Raw genomic sequence first — 22,247 nt, 5'->3', positions numbered from 1 at the left:
TAAATTAATTAACCATGGATGCTATGTGACCTCGACGCACAATAGCTCAGGGACAAAGCACAGAGAAGCCACAGTTTAGGCAGCTGAGTTGAGCGACTATGATGCTGTGTGTGTGTGTGCGCCTTTTGAACAGCATTGATATTCAAGGCCACGGGGTGACAGATACACGTATAATATATTTGTGTATATGTGTGTCTCGTACACAATGGATGACATACATCGTCAACACGAAATTCAGTTCTTAATCACCACTCAGGCCTGTCCCGTCCTCCCATAATGATGATAAATGCTCACGTAGTTGCCTGTAATCTAAGAGTATAAGACCCCCTACTGCACAGGAGTTTCCAATGCTCAGAGACAGATTAAAACCTAACCAGCGAGCAGCATTTTCTTCCTATGCAGTAAAATGTCACCGTGGCTACAGTACTGTACAGGAGTTAATATCTTTGTTATAGCAAAATTATTCATTAGTCTTTGCACCTTTGCCCCATTTAATATCATATCCTCACATGATGTTTCTGTGTGAGGCAGCAGCACCTCCCCCTCCTCCTCCTCCTCTTCCCCTCCATTTCCTCCTCTCCCATTCCCGTCTTTTATCCTCCTCTTCTATTTCCTTCCAGTTCCTCCTCGTCTCCTACATATTCCTTCCCTTTCTCCTTCCCAGCCCTCCTTTAGTACTCTCCTCTTCTGCCCATACCTATGCCTCCTCGCTTCTGTCTTTCCAATAGCTCCCCTCACCATCTTCATCCCTCTTTCCTCTGTCGCTACACAGTAAAGTTGAGTGTTAATTTAACTCGGGTGTAAAAATAGACCTGTAACTTAACATAGTTAAATGCTAACTCTTTTCTATGTAGCCTTAAGGACATTGGGCTCTCCTCTCCTCCCTGGCAGGACCGAGTGTAGAATGGTCCTATTGTTGCGTTTCTCTCTCTCTCTCTGAGGGGCAGCACTTGAGAGACCTACTGATTGGATTAGAGCCTGCTATTCCCTCTGGGTGCATCACAGAGCACCGATGCAGATCAAGCACGGCTGGAAAGGAAACGCGTGCCATAGTTTGCTCAGGACAAAAACACTCACTGACAACAGTGTTGCCGGCCAAATTGCAACCTATAGTCACTTACGTACGTGTAGCAATGTGTACACACATCACTTCTGCCTTTTATTAACCACTCTCAAAATTGCATCCCTATTTTGGGAATGTTATTATAGCGCCTTTTTCAAAACATAAACAATTGGGGAATATCTGCAAGCTCACAACACGTCGCAATGCGTCACTTTGTTGAGCTTGTATATCTGGACAAAACTTTTGATTTGAAGTATAATTTTTGCTATGTCTATTTTGTAAGCCAAATGACCAAAATAATAATAAACGCAAATAACCTCTTGATGTTTTTTACATGCAAAAACATTTAACTTAAATATACAATATAATATCTACTCAGAGGAGGGCTATGGACAGTTCAGAAACCTGTCAACCAGTGACATCTTCAATTGGGATTGCAAGCTAATAGAATATACAGCATTTCTCTTCCTTGAAATATTTGTATGCTGTGAACTGAGTGGTGCAACTCCCCTCTCCCCCTGCCTCTCTCTCTCTCTATCTGTAATTAGCAGGCAACAGTGCAACACTATCTCTCTCTCTCTCTCTCTCTGTTTCTGGCACAACAGCGCCACTTTTGCCCCTACTGGTACTCTAAACATAGTCACATAGTCCCGGACATTGCTGTTCCTTGGAGTGGTTGCACCACTCAAAAAGTTTAAGTTTAAACTAGAACACGGATTATTAGCTACATCTGGCCAACAGGGCACTGCTCCATGGATGCAGTGCCCAATTGGCCAGGTGTACCGAATCAGTGCTGATTACACCTCAGTAATCACCCTGCATTTGTCTATAGCACCACCATGTGGCAGATTAGATAACTGTAGGATGGCATTTCCTTCTTGGCCTAGCGAGAATGTTCGTACAAAGTTTCAAGGCAATCGGGCGCTGTGTTCATCATTAGAGGCTTTCTGTTCAAAACATAGTGTTGGCCACGCCTTCGGCCTGGCGGAGACAAATATTGTTTGAAATGACCAAACCTGCCTACCGATGATGTCACTGGTAGCCGGGTTTCTGGACTGTCCACAGCAAACTAACTAGCATTAGTTAGGGGCGGCAGTGGCTCAGGGGTAGAGTTGCCGGTTGGGAACTGGAAGGTTCCCAGTTCGATACCGGGCTCCCGATGAGTTCGTGTTAAAGTGTCCTTGAGCAAGTCTCTGAACCCCTAATTGCTCCCGATGAGTAGGTTGGTGTCTTGCATGGTTTCCTCCGCCATTGGTGTATGAATGTGTGTGGAATGGGTGAATGTAATGCATAATCTATGTAAAGCGCCTTGGATAAAGACGCTATATAAATGCCCCATTTACCATTTACAGTATTTACCATTTAGGAGCAAATATGGCTGGCATCTCCCTTAGAGATAGGGTGAGAAGTTCAGTCACATGAGAGAGACTCGGAGTAAAGGAGCCAGTTTAGGTGGTTCGGGCATCTGGTTAGGATGCCTCTCGGGATATATCAGTCAGATTTATCGGGCTATACTGAAATCCCCCCCAAACACACGCACACACACACACACACACACACACACACACACACACACACAGTGTGACAGATGTTTACAGCTGAGGCCAAGTGAGAGACCTTTATGCACACAAACATATACAGTTATAATTAAAGTGTAAGGGGTTTAAGCCCTAATCTGCAGCTAGCGCTAATCTGCCGTTAGCCCCCAGACGTTAGACACACACACAGAGCGCATTTAGACACCAGTGGACACTGGACAGACTCAGAAACGCACGCACGCACGCACGCACGCACGCACGCACGCACGCGCGCACGCACGCACGCACGCACGCACGCACGCACGCACGCACGCACACACACACTGTATAACACCAAAGAAAAAGCAAAGATGCACAAGATGCACATTGTTCACAAAAAGCCATTGTCAACTAATATGGATTTTGAAGCATGTAGAAGTATATGGGTTCCAATACAGTATAATGTGTGTGTATGTATGTGCATCTGAATGCATGTGCGGGAGTGCATGCCTCCTGCGTGAGTGCATGTGAAGGGTCAGCATGCCGTTCCTCTCAGCCTTCCCTAATGCTCTGAGATCCAGGAGGGGGCTTGATGGAATCACAAGAAATTGGATTGTCTCCCATTTGCTTTGGAAGCACAGAGAGAGAGAGAGAGAGAGAGAGAGAGAGAGAGAGAGAGAGAGAGAGAGAGAGAGAGAGAGTTTCTCTGTATGTATGTACATACTTAGAGTCAGCTATCATAGCATTTTTCACTTGTGTGCATCTTTCTGTCTCCTATCCCATTATGGAGGCATGTCAAACCAAACCTCTGCTTTCTACATGTCATCCAAAGTTTCCCTTGCGTTGCAGAAACGCTGGGCTGGGATGTCAGTGTGTAAGGCTCAATAAAGCACGGTACTGGGATGTCAGTGTGTAAGGCTCAATAAAGCACGGTACTGGGATGTCAGTGTGTAAGGCTCAATAAAGCAGTACTGGGATGTCAGTGTGTAAGGCTCAATAAAGCACGGTACTGGGATGTCAGTGTGTAAGGCTCAATAAAGCACGGTACTGGGATGTCAGTGTGTAAGGCTCAATAAAGCACGGTACTGGGATGTCAGTGTGTAAGGCTCAATAAAGCACGGTACTGGGATGTCAGTGTGTAAGGCTCAATAACGCACGGTACTGGGATGTCAGTGTGTAAGGCTCAATAACGCACGGTACTGGGATGTCAGTGTGTAAGGCTCAATAAAGCACGGTACTGGGATGTCAGTGTGTAAGGCTCAATAACGCACGGTACTGCACCATAGCTAGGAGAGATCCAGCGCCGTGTAGCCAGTGGTGGAAAGTACATTTACTTAAGTACTGTAAAATTTTGAGGTATTTTGTTTCCAATTTCCAATGCTTTTACTTCTATTCCACTACATCTCAAGTCCAAATATTGTACTACTCCACTACATTTAGCCTATTTGAAAACTTTAGTTACTAGTTACTCTGTAGATTTTGATTATTATTAGAAAACCCTATATACATTTCGGCTATTTTCAGATGATTTTGATACATTTAAAAACTTGAAATGGAACATTCTGCATATTGAGTACTTGTGCTACTTTAAGTACATGCTGAATGCCGATACTTTTGTACTTTTACTCAAGTACATTTTGAATTCTGGACTTTTACTTAAGAGTATTTCTATAGTGCAGTATTGGTACTCTTACTTAAGTAAAACATGTGAGTACTTTTTCCACCACTGCGTGTAGCACACTAAAGGAGTGAGCCAATATATTTAGTCTATATTTATGTCTGTCTTTCTGTTCCCAAATATGAATATGTCTCTATATCTGTCTGTCTGTGTGTCTCCCTTTTATGACCATATACAGTATGTAGCTCTGCTCAGATGAACACAGAATCACTAAGACAAAAACAAACAAAAAATGTCCTGGAAACTTCTGTTCAGGAGATCTTCTGCAGGGTGATCACTGTCAAGGATGTCGATCTTGGCAGTGGTGAGACCTTGCTTCGACGTTGAGCTGGAGAAGCGCTAGTGCTGGGGCTGTGGTCTCGGTGGACGTTGTGAAGACATTTGTTTCGCTTAAAGGGCATGCAACCTTGCAACTACTCTTTAGCTACTTGCGGGGGAGGCCGCGTGGAGGCTGCGTGGAGGCTGTCTTCTTCTCCCCCTAATGTGGGGATCCACTACAGACGGTGGAACACCTGCTGACAATGGCTACGTTTACATGGACAGTTAAACCCCCTTTTCATTCAGAATAAAAGTTAAATCCTATTAAAAGTTGTCATGTAAACACCTACAAAAACTTAAATTGGAATGAAAATGGCCAATCTGATTTAAACTTAAATCTGATGTAACTGACCGGTTTATTCCATTTTTAAATCCTATTGAAACAATTTTGGACTCATGTAAACACTTAGGTTCATTCTGGTCTTTCTGTGCATGCTTGTTTCCATGTAATTGGTATAGCATATATTATGCTCTTTACTTGTTTCGCGATTAATTATAACTAGACATGTTTAATTTCACATCTCTGAGAGCAACCTCTCATATAGGCTACAGGATACATCAAATATAAAGTAAAATGGCAAAGTGTTTTTTTTATTATTATTTTGTTTTACCTGAAATGTAGTGGAGTAGAAGTAAAAGTATTGGAAATCGGAAATACTGAAGTAAAGTAGAAATACCTTAAAATTGTACTTTAGTAGAGTACTAAAGTAAATGTACTTATTTACTTTCCACCACTGGACGTAAACATATCCGCCCCGCCCCATATCCAATCAGAAGCTTTCCCAGCCCCAAACCTGATGTGGAATGAAATAATGGGATTTAAAAGTATCGTCCATGTAAACACTCATTCGGAATGACCATTTCCCATGTAAACACGCAGCAAAAAACATTACTTCTGAATTAATTCATTCTGAAGTTTTCATTCTGAATGAAAAAGCCCTCATGTAACTGCAGCCACTGACACACTGAACTGGCTTGCTGCAACGGAGCTGAAGGTCTAAGGACATATACGACAGAAGGAGAAGGCACTGGCCTCCTTGCATCTCTCAGATAACATAAGTGGCCATGATGAGCGAGTCCTATCAGGTTTGCACCATGCTGTTTTCAACCACATCTGATGTGATAGCCCCATATGGAACCTCTCCCTCTGCTACTGTAGCTCCGAGATGAGGTCCCACCACCTTACCATTCCGCCGCCTTTCAGAGCCCGCGCATATTTTCCACTATACACAATTCTTACCCTTTTCAGCTAAATTGAAGCATTGTAATTAATTAATCGAAATGAAATGCATATCAATATTTGACCTGAGAAGCTTTTTTAAATCATTAAAACAGATTTTGGTATACGAGTGAATCTACATTTCCCATTTACTGGGCCAAGCAACACGGTCTGATTGGCTTCATCTCCTGTTGCGTGCACAGGTATGATCGGTATGCGTGAAATTATGTGTGTGTGTGTGTGTGTGTGTGTGTGTGTGTGTGTGTGTGTGTGTGTGTATGTGTATATATATACAGTATATATATTAGGGATGTCCCGATACACTTTTTTCATTTCCGATCCGATCCCGATACCACAATTTCTGTTAGCCGATACCGATACCGAATACCGATACCAGAGAATAATATATATAATAATAAAAAAAGAAAAGGATATCTTATTTTGAAGTCCACCGACCGGGAATAGTGTTTATAGCTATCTAACTATATATCTCGTGTTGTGTTTATAGCAGACTCCTCACTCAAATGTGCACTTGCAGTTTGGGCAACTCGAAAGCAAACACATGCCCCAACATTTTATTTACCTGCCATAGTGTCAACCCCTTACCCCTGTTTCGGATCGGTGGTTAGACTGGTATATTTGCCGATACCGATATAACCCGATATGACCAAAAAGGGCCGATACCGATACAGTATGCACAGTGAAGACCGCAGTGTTAATTTATCAATGTGTAACTCTACAAACTAATTTGTACACTCAATTTATGCTGAGGATTTTACTCCGTCTCTCTCTGACAGATAAGACACTGTGGCTTGAGGGTAAAGCTCTGTCAAATCTGTCACCATCTGTAGAGCCTACTGCAAAATAGGAAACCTAAGAGGTCTGTGTCTGTCTGTGTGTGTGTGTGTGTGTGTGTGTGTGTGTGTGTGTGTGTGTGTGTGTGTGTGTGTGTGTGTGTGTGTGTGTGTGCTGCCCATGGACACTAAAAGCTTTCTTGTTTTCAAATCACATCAATCCAGTCCAACTGCCAAAAGCTCTGGGCATATGGTACAGTAGGTGTTCTGAAAGCCATTTGGGGATTTCTCTCCCTTGAACACCATTCTCTCCACCCCAACTTAATTTACCCCCCTCCCACCCATCCTTCTAAAAATAACACACACTCTCTTTTCACCCACTTCTCTCTCTGTTGCCTCTCTGTTCCATTGTCTCTCTCTCTCTGTCTGTCTATCCGTCTCTGTTATCCATCTATCAACCTGCCTCCCCCCCCCCGCCACACACACCCCACCCCCCCTCCTATCCGTCCTTGACAGCAACATTAAACAAGTGGTAGAAATGGATAAGCAATTATGATTTATGATCAATGCTGCTGACTTTTATAATGACAGTGGATGAGGTAGGGGAGGGGAGAGGGGGTAGGTGAGAGGGGCGGGGCAGAAAATTAGAACAAGTCAGTGAAGAGAAGGAAAAGCCAGCGACAGACAGAACCAGAGAGAGAGAGAGAGAGAGATCTCCAGGGAGTGTGTATGTTGGGATGAAGGGCCTGGTGAAGGGGAGTAATCGATAGCTGACTGGGACCATTCATATGCAGATCACGAGAGATAGCATTATGATGAGCAGGTGCCATTAATCAGACAGCAGCATGAAGATTAGGGAGACTCTCCTACACTGTGTCCCCCGCCCCGGCTGTATAGCCAAACATGTACTGTCCCCCGCCCCGGCTGTATAGCCAAACATGTACTGTACACTGTACACTGTGTCCCCCGGCCCGGCTGTATAGCCAAACATGTACTGTACACTGTACACTGTATAGCCAAACATGTACTGTACACTGTACACTGTATAGCCAAACATGTACTGTACACTGTACACTGTATAGCCAAACATTTACTGTACACACAGTGAAAAAGGAGCGTTAATTTGGACCCTTACGGATCATTTTTTACGCTCTCAGGGGTTGAACACTGTTTAGGGTTAGGGTACAGTAACGGTATACCATACCACACTGGAGAGACATGTACTCAACTATACAAGTAAGACGCGCGAACGCGGGAAGGGAACACAGCTCGTTAATTGCAATAACACACACGTTAGACAGCTACTGTAACTGTGCACACGTTAGACAGCTAACTGCGCTGTTCTGCCTAGCTTCCATAGTAACTGCGCCCTCTGGTGGCGGGTGGTGTCACACCGTGATACACAGACAGACAGACATGTTCTGCCTGGCTACCATAGTTAGGGCTCATTGCATTCGCAATCATTGCCTAACAATCTTCACACTTACTTGCCTGCGTGTAACTGTGCGTTTGTGATTAAGTTTGCATTGGTGTATGTGTGTATGTGTGTATGTGTGTGTGTGTGTGTGTGTGTGTGTGTGTGTGTGTGTGTGTGTGTGTGTGTGTGTGTGTGTGTGTAGGTTTAACCTGGGATATGTACGTTTTCTTTCTGTGCTGCGTTGTGCTTTTTTGTGTTTTTCTACCCTATCTAGGTTTGCGTTCATGCGTTTGTGAATGTTGTTTATGTGTACCTCTCTCTCTCATGCAAGCGCGTGCGTGCGTGCGTGCGTGCGTGCGTGCGTGCGTGCGTGCGTGCGTGCGTGTGCTGGGGAGGTCCCAGTGTTAAAAGGATCAGCAGACTGGGGCCAGCCCTAATTGAATCTGGGGTCCCCTCTCTGAGCAGGGAGAGTTAACCTTGCCTGCCACTCAGCGTGTGTGAGCCGCGCCACCCACGGGCAAATTAGCCTGACGCCACACTCACCGCCCTGCACCCCTCTGCACACAGGAAGCGTCCTTCAGGTGCCCGGGCCGACCCCCCTTGCCTTGCCTGGCTGTATAGTGCTACAGCACAGGTCGTCCTGTCCCAAAACCCTCGTCTTACAGCACCTTGTGCAGTGCACAGTCAACTCCCATAAGGGTCCATTTGGTTACATTCCTCTTTGTGACACAATGACAAATGAACAGTGAGAATATTACTGTGTGGGACAGGCCAGTGACAGCACGAGCAAACATTATTGGAGAAGCACCTTAAGCACTCTAGTCCAAATCACCATTACCAATCGAGCTACACTTCTTCATCAATATCTTTCTAAAAATCTATTTCTTTCTAAATGTATCTGGTCTCCTGTTTATTTTTCTCACTTCTGTCTCCTTCCTATTCACTCATTCATTGTCTCACTTTATCCGCTTCCCATGCAGCTCCCTCCCTCCCCCATCCCTCCAACCCTCCTCCCCCCGCCATGCAGGCTTTGCTTTTTCCCATGGGACACCTTAGCCTCCATTAAGTCATCAGTGAGGAGAGTGGGAGAGGGTTAGACGGGAAAATTAACATCGCCCGGAGTCCAGCCTGTCCTCCCGTGGCTCATCGATGATGTTTAAAAAGAAATATATTAAATAAATAAATACATAAAAGAGTGTAATATGAAAATCAATGGCCCAAGGCAGGCAGGCAGAGCCTGTGGGGCTGAGGCATTTGGAGTGAGGGACTCATAAAGCTGAGTACCGCCAAAGACTGATGGAAGGAAAAACACTTACTTTGTTTATTCTCTCTCCTCATCTTTCTCTCTCTCTCTCTCTCTCTTTCTCTGTCTGTATCCACCACGCTCACTCTCTCTATTTCCCCTCCTCCCTGTCCGTCTGCAAGCGGTCGAGGACAGCTTTAATGCTTCCGACAATTTATGTGGACGGTTAAGAACGATGGAAATCAAATAGTTGAGTGTAGGCAAACGCACACTGAGTGCCCAATAAGAACAAAACAACAGCTGATGATGGCTAAGAGGACCGTTACCTGCTCGAATGGCTCTTTACGCCCGACTATTACTGTCAAGTCATTGGCTCCTTTCTGAGTGCTCGTATTACAGATTCATAACTATATGGAGGTCCGGAAGGGCCTTTTAACACTACACGGCGACAGCTTCCATCGAGCTGCACATAACGTACCGCATAACCTGTGTGAGTTGGCCATGTGCGCTGCATAAAGTGTTGAAAATTTGGAAGCTTAGTTGGTTGACTTTAAAGTCTTTTTCCACGTGTCCCCTGGTGTGGTTTAAATCCTCCTATGTTCAATAAATGTACATGTTAAGTATTCTTCTCCCCCAAACGTCCCTAAACGACATTTTCAGTATGTTATCTTTACTCTATCTTTCGTAGTATCTGTGCCTGTAGCAGAGTAGTTGGGGTACGATGACACATGCCTGACAGCATCGAGAGTCCCCGGTTCAATTCCCTGTGGCTCTCTCCAGTCCACTGTACTATAAATAAAGGCAAAAGATGATTTTATATGAATTCTTTGGCGATATGTATGCTTGCTCAGGGTAGGACAATGTCGGATCTCTGCTCTATGTTACCATTAAGTGTCTTGAGAGACAACTTGGGAATTAACATTATAATAAAATTTGATTTAATGTAGAGTGCAAGAAACTTCCAGGATTTTCATCTGTGAACTTCAAAAAGACATGAACCAAACACAAACGTGTTTTTGTGGAACCATCCAGAAAGCGAGTATAGGTATCCTATATCCTATATAGGTATCTGTGAATTTGGTAAATAATTGTCCTGCAAAGGGCTAAGTAAAATCCTCAGTGTCCATTTATCCACTTACAATTTGATTACATTTGAGCACTCTGAAGAGTTATACTAACACAGTATTTTACTGTGTGTAAAAGAAAAGGAAAATAGTGCCACCTCTGCACATGCACAGGAAAGGATGCATGCAAAGCCATTAAGTGCACACACACATACTGGCAGAGAGGAGGGCAGGCAGGCAGGCGGAGACACATCCTCAAGCTTGAAAATGCAGGAGAGCAATAAATTACAGCTGGGCCGTCACTGGGCCTATTAAAAAGAGGAAGCCGGGGCTGGCCTTCTTAAATATCTGTATTAATGCGAGCACTGAGGTGTGGGAGTGTCTTAGAGACCAGTATTAATATGTGGCAGGCAGCCGAGAGACTGTGACCCCAGCTGCTGTAGCTGTTATCACCCTGCCTGCATTTATGCCCAGCTGCCTGCTGCAGACGTGCACGCGCACGTACACAAGCACGCACTATATGTACGTATATACAGATGCACACACACACTATACGTATATACACTAGGGCCGTTCCCACCAGCATAAGATAAAGATATAAAAAAAAAACATTCTAAAAGGTGGCCTTACACTAGCCGATTTTTTTCAATCTGAAATCTGATAGCACCACACACTACAGGATAATCGGAGCAGGGCAGAGCAAATATCAAACATTCTTGATGTTGATCGGGCCAATCCCGATCGCGATTTGAGCGGTCGGGCACCCCCCGAGCGTCAACAATGCCCGATTATCGGCTAGTGTAAGGCCACCTTTAGTTAGAGTTCTCAACGGGTCTGAATATTAAGGCCTGGCCCTAACTGGGCCAGCCCGAACAATTATCATACTTTTAGGCCCGAAAACGCAAAAAGGTGTCATTGTGCTAAGGCCTGGCCCTAATGGGGCAGGCACGAACAATTACCATACTTTTAGGCCCGAAAACCCAAAAAGGTGTCATTGTGCGCTTAATGCCCTCAAAGTCACGCATCTAACAAGCTTTGAACTGGGCAGATTGGACCTTCTGTTCCAGAGATAATTGTCAAAATATCTTGACATTTTTATTTTTTCATTGAACCAGAGGCTCGGCCTGACTAATTAGCATACATTTTGGTCCCTCATGGGCATAATTTGAGAACTCTATTCTAAGTGGGAGGCAGAGTTCAGAGCTTGTCTATAATAAAGTCAGTGGTGAACGATATTTACAGTATGTGGGGGGGAGGGAGGGAGAGAGAGAATGCTCTAATTGTAGTGCTTGATGTGGATGGCCCTTAACTCAGAGAGTTTACAAAATGTATCTCTAAACCGTAAGGTTACATTTTTACACTGAGAATGTTTTAGTATTTGGATACCTTCTCCTCCCAGCATCCCTCATTTTACACGTCCTATCCTGCTTCCTTCTCTCTCTTAGGCCTACACCTCAGTACATACATTTCAGTACAAAACCGCACACACACACACACACACACACACACACACACACACACACACACACACACACACACACACACACACACACACACACACACACACACACACACACACACACACACACACACACACACACACACACACACACACACACACACACACACACACACACACACACACCCCATTATGACGAATCCCATTGGATATTTGTTATGACTTGGGTGACTGATCCATTAGTTATAGGAGGCAGTGCTGGGAAAGGGGCGGGATACAAACGTGTAATAATGCCTCCACCATAGAATTTCAATCAGCCACTGTTGTTGCCTGTGTGTGTGTGTGTGTGTGTGTGTGTGTGTGTGTGTGTGCGTGCGTGCGTGCGTGCGTGCGTGCGTGCGTGCGTGTGTCTGTGCACGTGTGTGCACGTGTGTGTATGAATGCCTGTTTACCCGTTTAATCACACTAGTAGTTGACACCAAGGTAGAGGACAAAGACGAGAAAGCCATGAGTGCTGGTGGATCACAGGGAGGTCAACCCAGGAAGAAAGAAAAGCCAAACACAGAAACTAAAAACATTATATTGAAGTATTGTGACTGTGATACAGAGAGAGCGCGATAGATTTTGGGCGGGAACCCCTTTTAGTGTTTTAAGCTTTATGTTATACTTTAGCTATTGAGAAATAGCAGATCTACGAGCTTGTAGGTCTGCTATTTTTCAAAAATCGTGAAAATGTGGCGCAAATCATTGAATATATATTCTTTCAGAGCGAACGTTTTCAACTCAAATCTTTGCTTCTGGGGGGGTCCGTGGAACAACATATTTTCAGATGGGGGTCGGCGGCCAAATACATTTAATTTTGGGGGTCCTTGACATGAAATAGTTTGAGAACGACTACATAGGGTTTTTCAGAAAACTGTCAGGATTTTGAAAGCATTAGAATCGTTCCCAGGTCTAAATTGGTTAATAGGTAGATAACTCGACACAATAGGGCTGTAGTGTACAATTAAAAGAACAATTTAAAATTGTGAAATCACAATTATGCAATCGCTGAAACGTAACATCCTAATATAAATGCACCAGGTCTCTGTGTGTACGTATGTGTGTACCTGCGTCTGTAATCCACATAACTCAAGAACCGTTCGCCCCACCGACTTCAAATTTGACACACGCGTTCCACACCACCACATGTCAAGTCTGTCGGATCGTCGGTTGTCCAGAACCAGCACAAAAGCCTCTTGACCGGGCTCTGTACAGGGCCCCTGCCCAGGCTCTCGACATCTCCATATATGGAGCTGGCCTGTTCTGACATCACAATAATGTTCTGACATCTGCATATACTCCAACTTGTATCGTTCCAAGTAGGCCAGTGCCCAACGGGCACCGCTCTAGTTTAAAAAAACATTAATAGTTGAATCATGATTATAAGAACAATAGAGGGTGTTGCAAACATCCACTGATGTGGATGTTCTCATTTTGAAGATGGTAGGGGGGGGGGAAACCTATACAGGTTTTATACAAGGTTCAGAGAGACAGGATTAGAGGTTCTCTGATTGATTGGCCACCAATCGGTGATCTGCCGATTTTCACTCAAATCTTGATCACTCAAAATGACTCGATCTGTGATCGGCAATTTACCCGATCTGGATAAAACCGATCTTTAATACCATTTAAGTGGTAGTTTTTTACATATAATAATTTTGGAAATATTCAAATTTTAGACAAGATCAGTATCGGCCGATCGTGAGAAAAACAATCGGTGATAGGGATAGTCCCAAAAAAACCTGATCAGAGCACCTCTAAGGATAACTCACCTCATCATGATTCAGAAGGAACATGTAGTCAGTGCCACCAAGCAGACACGCCAAATGTTCAACACTACTAAAGTAAACAATAAATCCTACAAACTCTGAGGTTTCACTTCCCTGCACAGTGCACACACTGAACGCAAGAAGTTCAAGTCTGTCATACGACCTCACCTTCACTGTCCAGGTCCAAAAACAACTACAGACAGATGGCACTGAGCCTACGTCTCCCAGAATCCCACCTCGCATCAATAACAAATCATTGAGTGTTGTGTGTCCTGGGATAGAAAAAGTAGGATACTACAGCATCACAAAATCACAAATCCACTCCACCTTCGAGTTCATTCAGTCTCTCTCACACACAGTCACAGTCACACACACACACACACACACACACACACACACACACACACACACACACACACACACACACACACACACACACACACACACACACACACACACACACACACACACACACACACACACACACACACACACACACACACACACACACACACACACACACACACGGCGACACACAAAGCAGACATTTGTGAGCTCTGTGGTCCACATGTGTATGTGTGGTAGCCTACTAGTGTGTGTGTGTGTGTGTGTGTGTGTGTGTGTGTGTGTGTGTGTGTGTGTGTGTGTGTGTGTGTGTGTGTGTGTGTGTGTGTGTGTGTGTGTGTTTTCTAGCCTCCTCGGGTCCATGCCGCCCAGTCAGATATTTATTACTATTGATCTAGCTGGTCCTGGCTGGAGACTTTTGTTCTGCCGGCTTGAGGCTCTGACCTCAATTAAGTTATGAATTTCTATCTGATAGACTGGGAGCGCATGGGGCCCGGCGTGGCCACGCTGCCACGCTGGATTAATTAGAATTAGCGGTGCTGTGTGAGTCGCCCACCCCGCCTCATGGATCATGTTGTTTTAATACAAAGTAGAGGAGGGAGGAGAGGAGAGGAGACAGAGGAGGGAGAGTGAGATACAGAGAAAGAGAGAGGAGTTACAATCACAGGGACGGAGGGAGGGGTGACAGAGGGGATGGAAACGAAGGGGCGAAGTGAAACTCAAGCGTCTGGTGGAGATGCATGCATTGAATGCACACGAGCCCTCCACTCCATACACATCGTTGTTCTTGTCCTCTCGTTGGTCTTGTGACGCGCTAACCTGTCTGTCCTCATCATCAGGCCTTGTGACGCGCTAACCTGTCTGTCCTCGTTATCAGGCCTTGTGACGCGCTAACCTGTCTGTCCTCATTATCAGGCCAGTGCCTTGCAGTGTTCATTTACCTTCTCTGGGATCGCACGTTTGAAGCTGACATTGTAAGAGCCCACTTAGCCCATCCTTGACACTCACACCAACAGGAAGCCCTGGCCTAGAGACACCTCTGGCATAAGCCCCCCCAATTCAACTCCGATTGCCTCGAACTAGGCCTGGCTTTCTATAAATGCATATTTCTATGGTAACCAAGCGGTATGTTGGTTTTAAACAGTAATCTGAAGGATGAGAGGATGGGTAGGGATTTCTACCTGAAAAGGAAAATTGTGTGTTGTTTGTGTGTATGCACCACTTAGCTGTGGGGGTTGGATTACTGTGTCTGGAGTCTGGACACATAATTACCACAGGGGGAGAGGACACACAACACTAAGCTTTAGGGCAGGTTGTGACACCTAAAGTACCACAGAGTACTGGCACAATCGCTACCCGGCCATTATCAATTTAATCCTTTGCGTTCTTTTGAAAAATAAAATGATCCGCATTCTGAATGGCTGCATTTTGAATTTCGACAGAAAAAGACTCGCTCACCGTATAGAAAATAGAAGTAAAACTCCTTAAACTGAGACTTAAGAAAATATTTTTTCTTTATTTTATCATGCTCATAAAGTGCTCTGTGCTCAAAGTGCAATTAAAAAGCAAACGTTTCGGTCCTAGGACCGAAACGTTTGCACAGAGCACTTTATGAGCATGATAAAATGAAGAAAAAATATTTTCTTAAGTCTCAGTTTAAGGAGTTTTACTTCTATTTTCTATACGGTGAGCGAGTCTTTTTCTGTCAAAGTTTCCCTTATGTTTTTGAGACCACCGCTACCGTAGTCAAGTCTGGAAAGAAAAAAAGGACGAAGAAAGGCGCAACAGTTTTCTCAGTGCTTCAGTGCATTTTGAATTTCCAAATGTCGTAGGTTAGATCATTTATTGGTCTTCATATGATGCGATTTCTAGAGAATGTACCAAAAACCTCCTAAACCTAATCTAATGTCTAGTTAAGGGGCTTACATAGATTCCACCACACAGAAAGTAGGTCCGTTTTGCCAAGGCTGACTTCATCCTCTTCATTTACACACTACAAAGCACTTGCTCCAGCTTCATTTGCCCCACTTTCTCTGGCCGTATTAGCTGAGGGAGCAGCGATATGGTGAGTGGGGGTCCACATGTAGCAGTGCTTGTGGTGAGGGGGGGGGGGGGTTGGTCTACCACTGCCATTGACAGGTGGTGGAGTTCTGATCTGGGTATTCAAATACACAGCTACCTATTGTTTCAGCCAGGATTATCTATCAAACCAGCGCTAATGCAGGTTACCAGGGGTTCGGAACAATTTTCTAAAACAATCAGTTGATTAATTTCAAACGATTTTCCTCTACCGCCGAGCAAATAATACTTTTTTTTTTTTTTTTTTTTTACTTAAGTCCTCCGCCTTTTTTAATCAACAAATTAAGCGTAAATCATGTTTGATCTTTATTTACCCGTCGCTCAGCAGTTAGTGGAGGTCAAGAGAGATTACGAGGCCCTCTGACTGCCTGCAAACAGCCCATATACTTTTTCTCACAAAAACTAAAAGCGCTCACACAGGGAAAGCAGTATTCTGTTGAAGGGTAACATCACTGATGATATGGGATACAAAATCAACCAACAAAACAAATATATTTCTTTCTCTTATTCAAGCCGTTGCCTCACAGTATAAACAATATCAGTGCAACATGGCTACAAAACAAAAATAACAGGTTCTAATGAGCATAATGTACATCGTTCTGGGAGATTAACATAGTGGGATAATTTGGCAGTGGGACAGTGCAGTGTGATTTAGTTAGCTATATTTTCTTCTCAGCCACCCACACACCACCTCATAAATCTGCTTCTACATATTAGCTCTGCTGCACAAGCCTGGGTGCCTGAATATTCAGATTTAACCTCAGGCATCTGGCTAGACACCTCAGACACCTGGGCAAGAGGCCGGTGGAGAGGTGATTAAACTGTGATTTATTCAAGTGGAAATGTACTCAAATAGCCTAAATAACATGATTTTATCCTTTCCATGATGCCACTAAGAGACATTTAAGTATAAGGAAAGACTAGCGATAGACAGATAAAACACAATGGGTCATATCTTTCTATGTCCTCTGATCATGGAATGGGGAGAGAAATTACGAGAAAGAGAAAGAGAAAACGTATTTGAGGCATAAAGGGAAACCTAGTGACAATCAGCTATCCTACTGTATATGAGGCCCTGGACAAATATGAATTGTTCCTTACCAGGCAGTGACATCTCCTGACATAAAGGGAGACTCATTCATATTTTAATGTTAGATACATGACTGTATAAAGACCTTGCTTTCCAAAAGGAACCTCGACATCATTCCCCCTCTATTGTCACGAGCCTGATAAAGCTGTATATCATCTGCAAAGTGTTTCACAGTTAGCTAGCCCACTGTGTGGTCTTTATGAGCCATCCTTCCAGAAATGCATCCCCCTTCCTGACAGCACACACAACAAAAGGACCACACATGACCACAAAAGAGAGAGTCATTTGCGAAATGTCCTGATTATGTGGGTTGTGTAATGTAAAACAATTTGCCTGATTACTTCCAATTGATTGGGCCCTACAGATAAAACCTCTGCTGCCCGGTGACTGCACAGTACCGTGCCACAGGGCGAACACAGTATTAATTTCGCCGATGCACAGCTGAGCCAGCTTACCGACAAAGCCAAAGTCGCCTGGATGCGGCTGAACATGGGAGGCTAAACAAGGGGCTAGCTAGCTACCTACTAACTCTGCGGTTTAAAGCTCTGGGGGATTTATCTGTGCCTCAAAGTGAATTAAAGTTGACCCCCTGAGAGTGCCGTAGGGGTAAAGACGGGCACTGGGGATGGTGTAGAACGCACCACTGTCTGGGCCAAGTCTGTCTGTAACTCCAGCTGGGTGAGTGAGCAGGTGTGTAGTGGAAAGGGAGAAACGGAGAGATGCTGCTCACCTGACTGTTGATGTCAGCTTTGTTCTGCAGCAATAGAGACACCAGCTCCTTATGTCCTCTGTCACAAGACCAGTGCAGGAGCGCCCGGCCCTATACGCAAACGGAAACGGTCACATCAAATTATTAACAGGGGAAGCGTACAAACATTTCAACTGAAATGTGAATATGAATTGATTGCACTTGTCGGTTTTGAGTACACTACAGTACATGAAGTGTGTGTGTGTGTGTGTGTGTGTGTGTGTGTGTGTGTGTGTGTGTGTGTGTGTGTGTGTGTGTGTGTGTGTGTGTGTGTGTGTGTGTGTGTGTGTGAATCCGATAATAGAAAGAACACCCTCCTTCCTCTAACACAACCTATCACACAGAAAAGGAAACTCCTGGTCCACAAAGTTCACTTGACTTCAATCAGTTGCTCAGCCTCCCGAAAAAATAAATTATGCAGTACAATTCAGAACTCAGAGCCTTCAGACCTCTAGCTCCATAACGAGCTGCTGACAGAATGAGCTGGGGCCAGCAGCTCTGTGTGTGTGTGTGTGTGTGTGTGTGTGTGTGTGTGTGTGTGTGTGTGTGTGTGTGTGTGTGTGTGCCGGGGAAGGCTGGTGGTGGTCAGGCATACAGTAGACCAGGAGCTCCAGGACAAATTGCAGAAACTGGCACACAGTCTTTAGGGCTTGATTGATGGGAGACTCTGGACAAAACGAGAGTACTAGCCTCTTGATCAGCAAACCACCTACCTTCCCTCCCTCCCTCTCTCTCCACCTCCAACACGCGCACGCACACGCACACGCACACGCACACACACACACACACACACACACACACACACACACACACACACACACACACACACACACACACACACACACACACACACACACACACACCTCCCTTCCCGCCTTAGCTCCAAGCTCCTTCTAATAAAACCACACAAGCTCATTTTTCAGTGAGGCCAATTAGGTAAAGCAAACTCCCTAAGTCCTATTCTGTTGCTTAAATCATATTGATCACCATGGCTGCATGTTAGAATGGATATTTATGAGGCAAGCCAGAATACCAATAGGTTCACTTCTCTGTAAGTTCTCTCTCTCTATCTCTCTCTCCCTCTCTCTCTCTCACTTGCTCGACTCCAGGTGTGCTGCTGCTGCTGCTGCCATTTTCATCACAGACCAGAACAAACTTGGAATATATCTAACAGAGCTTCAGTGTTAGTTTTTGTGAGTGAAAAAAGGTAGTCGACAAACATTTTTCGTCATAGCTTTAGTCAACAAAATAAACACTAGCACTGACTTTTAAATGAGGCCTATCTGGCTGCTTCAGTGATTAGGGGGTTTATCTGAGATGAAGAACAATATTTCACATGATGAACCGAATGGGAAATTATTGGCAGAAACCGAACACCGATTATAGGAAACAATTGGCTGAAAAACGAATAGCAAATATGATTTATATTATATATCATTTATCTTTTTACCAGCTTTTGTACCATTGCCGTACATTTAGTGTCACCACAACGAAACAGTATGTTACGAAAGGTAACCCCGGTTCTTTGACTATTCGGTTTCGGCTCTAAAATCAACAGAACCGAATTTTTGCCATTTTCAGCCGAATAGTTTCGGTGTCCGAATATTCGGTGCATCCCTAATTATCGAGCACTGTGAGGCTTATGACGGAAAGTTTCTGTTCTTGGACACTACTTCAGCTTCTGCAGGAAGCCGGTCTCTTGATTTAGAGGCTGAAAAAGCTATTCTATTCTGGAATGTTAAGCTACAGGTTACAAACGTTAAGCTCTGCTCTTTAGACCAAAATGTTCCATTCTGTTATGTTGGACAGAGGCAGCTCCCGTCTCTTAAGTTGCAAGTTTATTTATTTAGAGATTAGCGGCTACAAGCAGCCATGAAAGACAGGCTCCGACCAGCAGCTGGCCAAAGTAACACTAACGCACTGCACACACACACACACACACACACACACACACACACACACACACACACACACACACACACACACACACACACACACACACACACACACACACACACACACACACACACACACACACACACACACACACACACACACACACACACACACACACACACACACACACACACACACACACACACACACACACACACGTTGTGTTTATATGTCAGTGGTGCTCAACCTTTTTCATGTCAAGGACCCCCAGATTTATCCGAGTTTGGCCGCAGACCCCCATCTGAAAATATGTTTCAGGGACCCCCCAGAAGCAAAGGTATGAGTTAAAATGTTCATTGTGAAAGAATATATTCAAAGATTTGCGCCACATTTTAACGATTTAAAAACAATAGCAGATCTACAAGCTCGTAGCTTGTAGATGAGCTTATGAGCTTGTAGATCTGCTACAGATAAAGTTTAAAATAATGGTTAAAACAACAAAAGGGGTTCCTGCCCAGAATGGGTTAACCAGGACGGGAATCCCTTTTGGTGTTTTAAGCATGTTATACTTTAGCTATTGAAAAATACGAGCTTGTAGATCTGCTATATTTTTTTTAATTCGTGAAAATGTGGCACAAATCTTTGAATATATATTCTTTCAGAGTTGTTTAACTAAAATCTTTGCTTCTGGGGGGGGGGGTCCTTGGAACAACATATCTTCAGATGGGGGTCGGTGGCCAAACATTATAGTTTTTAGGGTCGTTGACATGAAAAACTTTGAGAACCACTGACATAGAAACATAGGTTTTTCTGAAAACTATCATGATTTTAGAAGACATTTGTAGAATCTGGTCTCAGTCCTAAATGGGTTTAACTGTGAAACTAGACAATGCTACTTGCTGATGTGGAACTTCACCACTGCCCTCTGCTGGTGTTCATGCTGCACAGCAGAACAACATTGACAAGGCAGTAGTATATAGTGGACAAACCATCTCTAGCCTTTGACTCATCCAGCAACTGGCTCCTTGTGTAAAAAATGGCTGTGAGGAGACACCGTTGAAGGATGACTCAAAAGAATAGATACGTTTTCGTGCCAAAGGACCCCAAAATTGTATTTGGCTGCGGACCGCCATTCTGAAAATGTTTTGCCCCAGAAGAGCAGACATGTGTTAAGAATTTTCAAAACGAACACTTTCAAGATTTTGACACATAGAAGTGACACACACAGCTTGTATATCTGCTATTTTTGAATAGCCAACGAATAACATGGATAAAGAGTTTAAAATTATTTTGATGCTGTATTTACACATTTTGCTGGGGACCCCCTGGAACACCTCAAGGACCCCTGGAGGTCCCCGGGCCCCACTGGCTTAGAACGTTTTTAGACAAACAAATTATACGTCCAGTATAGCCTATTACTATAATATAATACTGCTATATAATGATGACTTGTAATGACTGAAAAACCACAAACCAGCCCCGGTGAATTCCCCCTTGTTTTTTATATTCTCTCACCTGTGTAAAGCTATTATGTTGTGGCAATTAAAGTGAATTAAAGGAAGTTGTTACGGTAAGAAGCTACTCAAGCAGAATTAGCCATATACATCCCGGTTGTCACTGTGACAATTTCACCAAAAATATTAGAAGTTTTGGATTCCCCCCCAACGTTACCTCTTCGTCTTTAGCGTTGACATCCACTTTCTGGGAATTGATGGCCTTGTTGATGTGGTCGATATTATTTTCTCTGCAGTAGTCAAAGATGTTCCTATCTTCTTCACTGTGTGAAAGAGAGACAAAGAATTAGCCTATACAATGTGTTTTTATGCCTCCATGTGTGCATACAGTATACATCAGGTGTTTGCCAACAGGCCCTGTTGAACACCACACCAGTTGAAAGGAAAATACACAAACATGCAAGACAACATAGACACTCCCTTTCTCACACTCAGCCTGTGGACGAGCCCCAACCCCCACCCTCAAACACACAGTCTCACACACACACACACACAGTCTCACACTCTCACACACACACACACACACACACACACACACACACACACACACACACACACACACACACACACACACACACACACACACACACACACACACACACACACACACACACACACACACACACACACACACACACACACACTTTACACACACCTTACACACGTGTACACACGCGCACACACAACTGCCCCAGCTCTGATTACATCCCTCTCTCTAATCACCTCCTGGCATTCCTGGCAGGGCAGGGATGAGCACGAGGGGTGAGGCCGGGTGCAGGGGTATTGGGGTGAATGAGCAGCGGCGGCGTGGGGGGGTATGGGGGGGGGGGGGGTGGATGGGATAAATCTCATTTAGAGTTTTATGTCCTTCCCTCCGCTTTGCTGTGCTGGCCGTTCAGATTAATTGAATTTAATGCTCTATTGTCTGACAGAAACTCCACACTACCACCTCTCTACCCAGGGAGGGATCAGTCATTCCCAAGGCTATTTCC

General features: G+C 44.3%; 1 protein-coding gene across 1 annotated transcript in view; it reads right to left on the bottom strand.

The window, feature by feature from the left end:
* acbd6 (acyl-CoA binding domain containing 6) overlaps nucleotides 1-22,247 on the bottom strand; it is a 39,597-nt gene that overhangs the window by 5,130 nt on the left and 12,220 nt on the right. Inside the window, exons 5-6 of the mRNA XM_079506119.1 lie at nucleotides 21,413-21,518; nucleotides 17,828-17,917 (exon numbers count right to left, since the gene is read on the bottom strand). Of these exons, the coding sequence (XP_079362245.1) occupies nucleotides 17,828-17,917; nucleotides 21,413-21,518 (196 nt within the window). The remainder of the gene's footprint in view (nucleotides 1-17,827; nucleotides 17,918-21,412; nucleotides 21,519-22,247) is intronic.

This window comes from Electrona antarctica, assembly GCF_951216825.1.
Source record: "Electrona antarctica genome assembly, chromosome: 7".
NCBI lineage: Eukaryota > Metazoa > Chordata > Actinopteri > Myctophiformes > Myctophidae > Electrona > Electrona antarctica.
This window is presented reverse-complemented; position numbering and strand designations above follow the sequence as displayed.